The sequence below is a fragment of the Sciurus carolinensis genome, chromosome 5 (assembly GCF_902686445.1).
Source record: "Sciurus carolinensis chromosome 5, mSciCar1.2, whole genome shotgun sequence".
NCBI classification, from domain to species: domain Eukaryota; kingdom Metazoa; phylum Chordata; class Mammalia; order Rodentia; family Sciuridae; genus Sciurus; species Sciurus carolinensis.
In genome coordinates this window covers 42,796,073-42,809,087 of record NC_062217.1, presented here as the reverse complement: position 1 = coordinate 42,809,087, position 13,015 = coordinate 42,796,073, and the positions used below count along the sequence as shown (strand labels likewise).

General features: G+C 37.7%; 1 protein-coding gene across 2 annotated transcripts in view; it reads right to left on the bottom strand.

The window, feature by feature from the left end:
- The window catches only part of Lcp1 (lymphocyte cytosolic protein 1), a 53,031-nt gene that overhangs the window by 7,167 nt on the left and 32,849 nt on the right, over nucleotides 1-13,015 (bottom strand). For both annotated transcript variants that reach the window (XM_047552705.1, XM_047552706.1), the window contains exons 9-14: nucleotides 11,232-11,327; nucleotides 9,737-9,932; nucleotides 7,620-7,698; nucleotides 6,993-7,107; nucleotides 5,977-6,110; nucleotides 266-389 (exon numbers count right to left, since the gene is read on the bottom strand). In XM_047552705.1, coding sequence (XP_047408661.1) covers nucleotides 266-389; nucleotides 5,977-6,110; nucleotides 6,993-7,107; nucleotides 7,620-7,698; nucleotides 9,737-9,932; nucleotides 11,232-11,327 — 744 coding nt within the window. The remainder of the gene's footprint in view (nucleotides 1-265; nucleotides 390-5,976; nucleotides 6,111-6,992; nucleotides 7,108-7,619; nucleotides 7,699-9,736; nucleotides 9,933-11,231; nucleotides 11,328-13,015) is intronic.

The following is a 13,015-nucleotide window of genomic DNA, read 5'->3' as shown; positions in this document are numbered from 1 at the left end:
TTTATGTTACCTTGAAAGAACAAGATCTAAAATGATATGTGAAAAATGACTGCTTTTTAAAATTAATTACTATGGGAGAAAGTGAGGAGGAATTTGTCAGTGCAATAGACGATGAACATTAAAACAATAATGGGTCATTTAAGAAAAAGTAGAATGGGAGGGGAAGCCTCAAACCTCTAACATTGAAGGTCATTTAATATACAGGGAAAACAATAAAGATAAGCATAGGGCTCAGGTGGCCTCTAATAGAAGTCTAGAATTTTACCTTGAAACTAGAGATGGATGAACTTTTCTCTGCTTCCTTCAGTGTTTCATTCACCCAGTTGATAATAATGTCATCATTGACCTTCTGCCCACCACCGATTTCTTCAAGGATAAACAGTGTGTACCTGAATAAAATCAAGAATGATTTCTGGAGAGAAGTTGCTAAAGAATTGAACAGGGTGAAATCCTCTTCCTAGGTATATCATAGAAGATCCTCTGAACACCATTCCCTTGTAGGGAAAAAAGTATGTAACTGACATTAGCTCCTTTTAGAATAATTTAAAATATATTTTAAATTACATTTAAAATATAAATATATTTAAATATAAATATATTTAAAATTTCATGGTTGTTACAATGAAATACAAAGGAAATATCTCCCTCTAAATACTGCCTGTTGCTCGGGGCAGGAAGAACAATCAGAGAAGAAATGTGAAGGAAGAAAAATGAAGTGAAGACTTCCAGTCAGTGAGGTGAGGAAGAAACAACTAGTGTTAGAGAAGTCCCTGTAGGCAATGAAATAGAAGAAAAAGACAACAGAATTTCTTACACCACATAAATAGAAATGTTAGCTACACACTAACCGAAGGCAACCTCCAGCCCAAAGGTAAGAGTTGCTTTAGCTACATACTGTTTTTTAGAACTGGTGTTCTTTTAGGGGAGACATTTATAAAGGCACTTCTTATTAAGAAGATGCTTTAAGCTTTTAACATTCCATGGAGAGAGAAGAATCCCTAAAGCTACTCCTTTGGGAAAAGTAAGAAATGGGGAGGAAATCATCAATTTGGGGGAGACTTGGGAGGTGTCACGGAGGGGATGTAAGTTCCATTTTGGTAAAGGTGATTTTTTTTGATAAAATCCTCCCCATTGTGTTTTTGTTAGAATTTCCTTTCTAAGTACTGTCTCATGTCCTTTGTCAAACTTCTTAGTGTGGCACACAAGGCTGTTCACAAGTAGTTTGCTCTCCTTTTTCAACACATCTGTGATTTCCTTCTTCCCTCCTCTCTTCCTCACTCATCCCCAGCTCTCCTTCTTTCTCTCTTTCATTTCAACTGGACAGAACTATCAGCAGGTACCTGACCACACCGGCATCATCCTGCTTCCTGCTTCCTGGACTCAGCTATACTGGCTGCCTGTGATGCCCTTTACCACGAGTGAATTTCTAATCCTTTGAAACATTCTCAGCTTAGCTCAAGCATCACTTTTGCAACCCATAAAGTGTACTAATTATTATTATAACCCTTGCTTTAAGCCTGTCTCTTAGAACTTTTTATGGAGATAATGTCCAGCATGTCCCCTTGGACAGGGTCCATGTTCTCTGCGTACCATGTTGTTTTCAGGGGACAGCAGAGTGCCCTGGGCATCTAATAAACAGAAGCAAAGAGTGGCGGATGAAATAAATAGAATGACTTTTTCCTGCTCTTCTTGTGGAAGAGCAAGGAGAAAATAAAGATAAGAAATATTTAGTTTGGGCTCAGAGATGAGACCAAAATGCTAAGGAATCATGAGTACATAGACCTTAAGTCCCAGGCATACTTTCAAAATATTCCTAGTTTGAAAAAGATCTTGCCTACCAGGTGCCGTGGCACACACCTATAAACCCAGCTACTCGGGAGGGTGAAACAGGAGGATCGCAAGTTCAAGTCCAGTCTAAGCAACTTAGTGAGACCTTGTCTCAAAAGAAAAAATTAAAAGGGTGGATTAGTAACTCAGTGGGAGAAGTAGCTCAATGGTAGAGCATTTGCCTAGTATGTGCAAAGCCCTGAGTTAAATCTCCAGGACCAAAAAAGAAAACAACATTGCCTTTGGTCTGTTCATAAAGAGTAAGTTTTGTGGCATAACTGTCCTCTTGTTTCCTGATAGCTAGCATATGTATTACGTTATCAGCATTTAGTGTAACAATTAAAAATTTCTGCCCAATGAACTTCTCAATAAGAAACAGCAGGTCAGTGCTTGCTTCATTAGGTTTTCTCTACATAGAACCTGGCGGAACAAACTAAATGTAATATTCTAGCAGTTTCCCTTATTCAGGACTTAATTCTCTTTCCCCTCATCTGGAGTTTCAGCCCTGCTCTGCTGACACACTCAGGGAAACAGGAGCTGAGTTTCCCACACATCTCTTGAGCTTGGGAACTAAATGGTACTGAAGGGAAGCCCACCTTTATACAAAAGTCTATATATGAAAATAAAAAGCCACCAAGGAACAGGGGCCCTTGTTGAGGTGCAGAATATCGTGGAGGCCACTTACTTCGTTTTGGGTTTAAAAACAGACCTTCAAGGTGGTACAGGGTTCTGGTGACCACAAAGTAGTCTTTGCCACCTCAAGTGAAATGCAGGGGTTTAAAAGGGAGTCAAACACCCTCTTGTAAGTACAATGGTAAAAACAAAGGGAGGAAAGCATAAAATTAGGCTGTAGCCTCAATCTCAGATCGTCCACTAAGCCATTATTCATCTAAACACATAATCGAAATGTAAGATGAAACGAATTTGGCCTGGGTCTACCTAGATTTTTCCTTGCAAGATAATTGCCCTTTATTATCAAATGTGTTTGGGGGCAACTGTGCTATTAGATGGAACCCCACAGACAAGATCTCAGTAGTACTGGTGCTTGCAAAATGTGCTGTGCTGAAAAGGCTTTCATCAAAATGAACCCGCATTATGAGCCCAGCTCTGGCCAGTTCTTCATTCAACAAAAGAGGATTGATGAGGTGTGAATGTGAGGGTCCACGGAGGGCATGATTATTACTTGCTCGATTTCCTGCCTTCCAACATTTGTTTTATTTATCTAACATGAACAAGCTCGTGTTTTGTTTGTCAAGGACCTATTCTGACTTTGCCCCACACAGCCTGTTGGTGGGGAGTTTGCTCGTCCACTTGGGTCTACCATCATGGCCATCTGCCGGTGGCCCGTTACAGGCTTTTGTTTCCAAATTTATACACACACCATTTGCCAGCTGTCCAATCTGAGAACAGCCTTTGTGCTTCCGAAGGGAAAAGGGAGGCTGAAGCACATCTCCCTCATTTATTCTTAGGGAGAAGAAATGACATGCCGTTTGTTGCCCAAATAAATAAACAAATTAGCACATCTGTGCAATCCAATGAAATAAATTTCAGCTAGAACTGGATGTAAATTTAACAGATCTGTTAATATGTGGCATGCAGAGAAACAAAACAAGAAAGCAAGAAAGAAAAGAAAAAAATAATCCTTTCTGGTTCCATTTACAAAATTGCCAATCACTCTTTTCCTGCAACAAGAATGAACTTCTTGGTCCACTTTCTTACATGCACAATTCTTATGTAGTAAACATTCATGAGAAATATGACTTATTAACCAGGTGAAGGCTATGGCAGCAGACTAGATCTTATCATATATGTATATGAGCCCTACAGTAGGACTTTGGGCCACATTTTAATAAAACTTTCAGAACAAAGATCATATTACAGAGTGGTTTTCAGAATGGTATGAAAATTAAAACAGAATAGAGTTTATCATTAAAAAGACTATATTAATGATTATTTTGTATTACAGCCCCTGAGTGAATTTAAATGTTACAACTGAAAAGACTTTCACTTAGGTGCTTAAAGAAATCAGTATCCAAAATCATTTTGTTAAAAATTAAAAACACGTGTGAAAGACAATAAAGCTAGTTTAGAAATAGTTTCTGGACATATCCTGGAGAGAAAGACCCTGTGTAATTTTCAGCGATGGTCTAGAAATACTCAGTAAAATAGAAGATACAGTTGAAGTTTCTTTAACTCTGGAGTTTTCTGTGCAAGGGGCGCCTAACAACATTTGCCTTTCATTGTTAAAGAGACCCCAGTTTTGAAATGGGTAGCAGAGTCCTATATTTGGTAAATCAAATGTGAACCAGGTAGTAGACCTGTTATGATCACTGCTGATTATTCTACATCATCTAGAAATGATGGCACTGTGACATTGAGAACCGTTTATGAACATTAGGATCTGTGGACAGTGCAACTAAAGCTGAAGTCACTTAAGGACATGACAAATCTTGTCTTTGCCATGACCTTGTTAGATAGAAGGTGATCTGACCCATGGCTGCTAGGGCTTCCTTCCAGGTAGAAAAATAAATCAAGTCATGTTAACATAGGTTCTAGTAGAAGGAAGTAAGATTGTGCCTGGCCAGAGCTATCAGTGTAGCAGGAAAGAGCAAAGCATTTAAAAATAAACTATTTCATACTGACACAATGATCTAAACTTCTTCCCAGATTCGTGATTTTGTACTAAAAAGGTTTTTTTTTTCTTATACTCTAGTTTCTACTTATATATCTTATTCTATTTTTATTATTTAATGAGGATTCCCATATAATTAATTCTCACATTAATCAAGTTTATATTCTGCTGAAAAAAGTATCCAAAGTTTTCTCTTACAGAATATCTCTATTAAAGAAATTTCACAGAGATACACTTTAGCAGAGATTTCCATGTTCTCTATTAGAGTGATTTGTGCTTCTGGTCATGATGGAGTAAGGACCAGACTTAAACACATAATACTCAATGAAAAGCATATGAAATAATGCTGGGGAGGGAGAGAGAGATTGATTGATTACTGAATTTGAAGACAAAGGAATACACACTAGCTACGATGAAAAAAAATTAAACATGAAGGAAATAATTGAAGAGCATATCAGTAAGTTCAGGGACGACTTCAAATAAGTAAATATACATGAACTTGGGAGTTCCCCCAAACAGGGTCACTGAATATAGAAGACATATTTCAACAAATTAAAGTCAAAATTTTCAAAATTTGATGGAAAGTTTAAACCCACAGATCAAATAAACTTACTAAACTGCAAGCACAAAAAAGAACATTGCACATCATAAATAAATGGTTTAAAACTAATAAAGGAGAAATCTTAAAAGCTGCCAGTGAAGAAAAGATATACTACACACAAAGAAACAAAGAAGAGAATGACAAGAGATTTCTTTTTGTTGTTGTTGTTGTTGTTGGAAACAATGCAGGCAAGAAGACAGTGAAGACTATTTAGAAGTGCTAAAAGGGGGGGGGGAAGAGAAGAAAATACTATCAACCTAGGTTCTACATTCAGAGAAAATCTTTGAAAAATAAAAATGAAATGGAGACTGTTTCTCACATGTAGAAGTTGGAAAGAATTTATCATCAGCACATCAGTGCTATTAGAAAAATTTCAAATAGAAGGAAAATATACTAGGTAGAAATCTGGATCTACACAATGGAAGGAAGAACACAAGAAATAGCAAATACATAGATAAATACACTAATTTTCTGCTTGTTTTTAAATCCCCTTCCAGGGTAATTGTTATTTACACAAACCAGTTAAAAGGATTGACAAAAATATGCCATGCTAACAACTAATCAAGAGAAAGCAGTAGTAGTTATATTAATAACAGAAAAAGTAAATTTCAGAGAAAAGCATTTCACTAGGCATAAAAAGGGTCACTCTATAATGACAAAGGTATGATTCACTAAGACAAAACAACAATTTCAAATGTTTATGAACCTAATAACAGATTTTTACAGTATTGGAAACAAGAACTGATTGAACTGAAGAAAGAAAAAAATCTCAGGAAAATAAAAAGTACTTGATTGGTTACTATGCTTAGCTTACAACATAGTTTTACTGAATTAAATCACATTCCTAAAAATGTCTTAGTATATTTCCAGGTAAATAATCCATTCAATAAAAAGTTATTCTCATTAGTCATATTACCTTCTCATTAGCTGCCAAACCAAGGCCAGTGTTAGAGTCCGGTTTCCTTCATTAAGATCTTGTCCACCAATGCCAACCAGGGAAAACTTAGCTTGATTCTTCCCCAATTCCACTGCATAATTACAATTCTCAAGCTGTTGAAGAGCAAGGAGGAAGATATTTAATATCATCACCTTGATTCTGATGAGTACCAGATAAAATAACAAAAGAAAAGATACAAAAATGAAATAAATAAGATCAGACTCAATGATTTCTCAAATCTCAAGTGATTCTGAAATTCTAGGACTCTAAAGGAATTAAAGAAGTTTCCATCTCTCCTTATTTAGAAATGCTTCATCTCCATCAAAAATATTCAGTGTACTTTGGAATGCAAAACTAACATAAATTCATTTCTATGAACATTTTGTGGCTATATTTCACCATATAAACAGAGAGCCATCCTCAGTTACCTGTCCATACATAATATTTCTAAAGTAGGTGAATTCAGACTTGGAAAATCTGGATTCTCCATTCTGTGTTCGTATAGCAGATAGACCTATAGGGCCAATGTTCCTTTAGCTACTCATGGATCATTAAGAGTCACCAAGAGGAGAAATGGAAAGAAATGATTCCGCCAACCCTGTTGTTACAAAATAACGTCCCCACTGTGTTGACAGTAGACAAACTATTTGTACTAGTCAAGCTGTCAGTACAAAGCTCCAGTTCTTTAGAAAATTAGAATGAGGATCCTGCTGGGGAAATAAACCCTGTGGCTCTGCTTGCTCTAATTATCTTAATTAGAATTTTTACATGGTAATGTTTAAAGACATCCAACACAGAATTATAAATAAGTCATCAACTGAAATAATGGACTCACTTTAATAAAACGATTCAGATTTCTGATTGCTGTAGTATAATTTAATCCCTGGATAATATTACTTATCTAAGCTTGGCATTCTGATAAAGTATTCACAAAGAGCTCTTGCAGACTTATGACTTCACCTGCCTACGGTAGTATCAGAATGGTCACTGTTTACCTTCTTCATGTTTCCTCCCAGTTTGGGGTATGGTGGTTTGTTTACTCTGTTCCAGTCAACAGGGACTTTAATCTTTTCATAGAGCTGGAAGATGACCAGGGCATCTGATAAGTCACTGAATAAAACAAACACAGAAGAGGGAGAATTCTTAGATATCCAACATTGTATGTAGGGCCTACACTGGGCCAGGCACTTCCTTCTATCTTATCTCCAGGAACATTTACCATCACCTTGCTAAACAGGTAAGAGTAACTCCATCTGTAGAGGTGAAAAAACAGTGACTGAGAGAAACTGGGGAATTGCTGTCCCCAGGTGTGACCAGCTGTGCCCCTTCAGCAGACATAAGTTACCTCCAAGAAGACAAGCATAGGAGACTCTTAACATCAAACCTAGCACTCATTGCTTTGCCTCATTGTGACAAAAGAACATGGACTTCTACACACAGTCAATTTGTCTTGCTAAGATGTGATTTTTCTACTAAACACACAGCAAGGTTGGTACATGGAGGTGAGCTTTTTAGCTGAACATCCAACATCTGCAGCTCACTGTGGCACTCCCCATCCACTTTATCCAGGTACATGCAGTCTCTCCGTCTCACATTAGGGATGAGTTCCCAAACGTTCTTACCTGTATAAATGATTGACACGAGGGTTAACGCCCAGGGAGTTCATCCAGTTTCTAAATGTCCGCTCTTCCCTCGTCTCACCTAGATTAGTGAAGACTGGTTATCTTTATGCCCCTCAGTCACTTTTATTATGTAAGTTTAACCAAAGAGGCTGCAATAAAAACTGAAGGTAGAATAAAAAATAAAAAAGACCCTACTGGATTTGGATGGGGGTTACTATTCTGTATTCATTTCCCCCCAACTTCAATTCAATGAGTATTTCCACAGCATCTATTAGTGGTGTGCAAGATTCTGTGTAGGTTAACTATTCTGAGTTGGCCCACAAAGACTTGACATTCTTGCAGGAAAAACAAGACTCTTGGCCACCAAACAGAGATCATACAAGCTAGAGAACTCATACAGGAGGCAGGTGTTTTGACTATATGGGTTGAGATGGGGAAAAAAATAGCATGGGCTAAATTCAGAGGGGTGGAATTGGAGTTTTACTTTCTGGGCTAGTAAGAGTTAATGAGTTAAGAGCAGAGAATTTGGGGGAATGGTGAGAGGTGGGAATAGGAATCAGAGTGTAAATATGAACACAAAAGGAGCAATAGACAAGGTCTCTGTTGAGAACATCAGGACGTGATTTGTTGGGAATCTGTGCAGTACAGCACACAGTGACAAGGCTGTCTAGACGCTGGAACCAGAATTGGAGATCTCTGACTGCCAGGCAGCAGATTTGGGTTGATATATTAGACAATGTCAGTCATTATGGGCTCTTTTTTAAATTACTATAATACATTCTTATGTGAGGCAGAGATATAATGAAAGCTGTATTGAATTGTGCCTGGCAGCAGTGTGTGGAATTACTAAGAGGTGATATGCATTTAAATTAAACATGCAGAGGGAACAGTGTTTGGCACTAGCTTATGGAGGCACATTCAAGTATTTGATGAATGGATGAATTCATCAAAGTCCTATTAAAATAATTGGTGTATGAGGTAATATGAGTCCAGAAGAGCAGAAAGGAAAAATAACAATCTAGAAGGCATTCTGAATGAAGAATTATTGGTATTTGTTGATTTAATAGATTTAGGGATGAAGGAGATGAAGATATCATAGTAGAACCCAAGGTCTTCAGTTTCAGAGACTAATGAAAAACAAGTGATATGACTAATGGAAATGGAGAATCTGTAAAGATGGGAACATATGGGACAGGAGGTGGGGTGGAAAGGCAATGGGGATGAGCACAGGAGAAGGGATCAGTTCTGTTTTGTATATGATTCATGTCAAAAGATAGTGAGGGACCCAGACAGTGATATCCTAGAGGCAGCTGGAAATGAGTGATTGGTGGGCTTGATAGTTAGACTAGGGATCAAGAAACGAGTAGACTCCTGACCACGGGTTATCAAATGATGCAAACGCAGCAGTGTTGGATATGGACTCTTTCCAGCCAGAGTAACACACCGTGGAAAAGGATTGACCAGTATTGTAAATCTGTACTGCCTTGCTTTGGTGACATTCATCTAATATTAATTTTGACTTTATTTTTTTGTTTCAACATTGGGACTAGTTCATGATGAAAAAAATATGGATAAGTAAACATCTCTGGCATTTTTAGCTGATAGAAGTAGACTAAAACTGTGTCCAATCTTAGGGCATGAACCTGCAAGATACAGTTGTCAGGATTCTGCCTCAAAATACTTTTCTGTGCCACTAATAATCCAAATAAAAGAAACCAAATAAAATGAAAATCTGAGAAAGCTTATCCTGATATAAATTAAATATCATTTTTACATTTCTTGCCTCTAGGAATTAACATAGTCAATTAAGAACATAAATTAGATTTCTGGAGCTCAGGATTGATTTCATCCAATAGTTAAATGCACTGTCTTCCCTGAAACACTTAATTCTGATAATGGATGAAACCTGGGTATGATGGATGTGATATGATCATATTTGATTATTCCTGCCTGGCTGTCATCATGATGAATTCATTCTCCTTGGTGTAGTCAGAGAACTGGTGTGCTGCTTGCAAGTGTGAGGGGTTTGTATTTTCTTGGGAGGTGATTCTGAGTTGCCATTACATTAGATTTGTGAACATTTTCCCAAACATCTTAAGCAAATGGTTTATAGTCACCTTCGAGAGCCCCCCAGTCGATGTCCTGGTTCTCTGGTTTGTGCAAGGCAGGGTATCTGTTAAAGAGGTTGGCAATGAAAGCCAAGTTCAACTTGGGGTTCCCTCGGACAACATCTGTGGCTGTGACAAACTGCCGGCAGCCTAGCCTCTCTGCTTGCTGCAACATGCATTCCGCCCTCTGGATGTCATCCTTCTCCTGCAATGAAAAGGGATATCTCAAGGCTGGGTCAAAGCTCCCCATGCATGCTGTAGATGTGTACAAGGTGAAAAAGAAATGGCAATCCCACTGAAAATCCTTAATGTATTTCCACCAGATCCAGAGCAACAGCACATTATTACTTTCACGCACCTGCACCCAAATCAGAGAGTCACAAGTAAAAAGAATCTCAGACATTAGGTGACTGAGATCTCTCAGCTCTATCTAGAAACATTTCTGATGAATGGTGGGTTTGCTCTGTTTTTAAAGAAGTTCCATGGATTCTGAAAGCTTACTATTTAAGGTGATCTTAATTATTTTAAGCCATCAAGCTTCCCTTTCATTACATTCTTGCACAGTCCTCTTGAGTTTTTGTCTACTTATAAAGTTTATTAAGTCATAATTTGTATTCCTATTTCTAATTCATAACAGATATTTACAACTGTCAATAAGAACATCCCTTATTTCCCACACTGACTTGGTACACTTGCAACCCAAACAAAATAAATATCAGTTAATTAAACTGATCTGCATATTGTCACTGTAAAAGCTAGGACATCAGTTTGACTTTTGCAGATTGAGAACCACTAATTTCACATGCCCAAATAACTGTAGAGAATCCAGTCATTTGTAAGCAGTCTTATAACAAGGCTAAAATTTTATTGAAATATGGTCTATGGCTCATAAACTCTTAAGAAACCACCAATTTTCAGAAAACAGAACATTGGAATTATTTCTTAAGTTGATAACAGTAGACATAATACCTTCCATGAGTTTTCTCATTTGCTTTCACTTTATTTCTCATTCAGGAATGAGTTGACTTTGATATTAATTCACTGGATTTAATTCTAGTGACATTAAACAAAGCACACAAATGGACAAGGCCACTTCTCAAGGTCAGTATTATTAAAAGTGGTGAAGGACTTGCTAACTGAATGATTTGATCATTACCCCAGGCATCCAGGCATTGAAACACCACACTGTACCCCACCCCACACATTTTACGGCTATGATGTATCAGCTGAAAATAAAATAAAACCAAATGGGGAACAAAGCTAACATTTTAACATGCACAACTATATTGGTGTTTAGAGTCTGTGGAATGAAGGACACATAAAGGAGTCCAGCATTTCATTAACATTTGTTTCTTTCTTTAATGATTTATTTCTAGACTCAGTTTTCCACAATTATTATTGAACACTGTTGACAGTTTTTAGTAGTTTAATAGGGGTTTAAGCAGGACTCCAGAGAAGGGGTCATGCAGAGAGCAATGGAGTAACCAAGTGTCTATTGTCTTACCCTTAATCCTGACATGTCAATAACAACAGCAGGGACACCTTCTTCATCTCCTTTTGGAGCCACCTGCTCAAGCAGGTGGTAATAAGCTTTTGAATCCTGTGAAAAATTAAGAAATTATGATATCAAAACAACACAGCTAAATACATACTTAGCCCAACCATAATTTCCCCAAAGCAAACATTTTATTTCTAATTCCACTGTCATTCAAGAATGTCACTTAATTACCAAAGTTAGAAACATTTGCTCATTTGAATATTTTATTTGGTTGCATATTGCATTTGCTTTCCTTTTTAAAGGAGTTTCACAATTAAAAATACAGGACACACACAAAAGGCAACCCAAAGGAGCAGATATTTTTCTGTCATCCTTAGGGGAGGAAAACAACTTATTAACATGTATTAAATTATATACAGGAAAATATATATACCTTTATATTGCTGTAGAAGTCAGTCAGCTAAGGTTTAATTAAAAAAAAAGGTGACAGAAAAAGGAAGCAGAAGTTTAAAGCAGAGTTTATAAATACATTTAAATGGACAATCAGCAAAAGAAAAATAAAGATTTCAAAGACAGAAGGTTGAAGCATTAACAAGAAGTCTTTTTATAAAAGGAGAAATATTATAATGACAAGTACATTTAACGTTTTTCTAGAAACTAGAAAAATGGTTAAATTTAGTTATAACAGATTGAACGTAGGTAATAAATTCTCAAGTTTCCTTAGATTCTGGAATGTGCTTATTATTGATACAGGATTCTCAGAATGAGTCTTAAAAATAAAAATTTATTCTCAGTCAATGAAAGTATACAGAATTCTGAGCAAGGAAATCATTTAACAGCACCTTAATTTCTCTTAAAGACTGGAACGTCAGCTATTAAACATTTTTAAAACTGGGTAGGGTCTGGACAGAGCAGACGTATGCTCACCACGCTGACCTTAGGAAAGTGAGAACGGGAGAATGTGGGCCACGGGGCCACTGATGTCGCACCTGGGGAAACGGTTTTCATCTCCTTTCTTTCTACCCTCCCCTCTTATTTTTCTCTGTAGCTATTTTTTGAAGTCAGAGAAAGTTCTGTGCAGGTGGTAGGCACCCATAAAATCTGCCTGCCAGGTGCTACATCTTTTTTGCTTTGCCTTTCTCACTCACCCACTGTTGCTGATTTTATGTGAGTTAAAGACGCCTCCTGAAAGGTGCTGGCTCCTCAGACAAGCCCTGCAGCCTAGGCCTCTGCTGCTCCCTGAGAACGGGCACAATCCCCTGGACTGCTTGGCCTGCCAGTTCCTGTCTCAGATAGTCCGAAGTGGTTATTATTCTGAAGAGCACAGCCTTTTCGTGCCAGGAAATCTGGTAAATTTATGGCTACAATCAAGCAGCCTAACTTTGCCTGAAATGATTTTCAACTGTCAAGGGGGCTTCACTGTTGATCACCAAGAGAGCTGAGGTCCAGCACCTGCTAAAACCCCATTTTGGTGGCTGGGACTAGAAGAATGTTGATAATCAGTGGAAGTTATAAGGTTAGGAGATAAACTGGGTTTAGATCCCAAGGAATGGGGGCCTTTCTATCAGGAAGTTTTGCTCTGTGTCTGGTGGACCCTGAATGCTAGGCACCATTGAAGTCTACATGATGCAGTAGTAGGAAGCTGTAACTCAAGGAATTATAGGCCTGGTGGACTCTTGGCAGGCCATGTGACCTCTCCTCTGACTCTCTATTTGGAGGACGCCTCCTTAACTTTTGAGGAAGTGAATACTGAATATCTCCTTGGGCTGCATCTCAGCATCTCACACCAG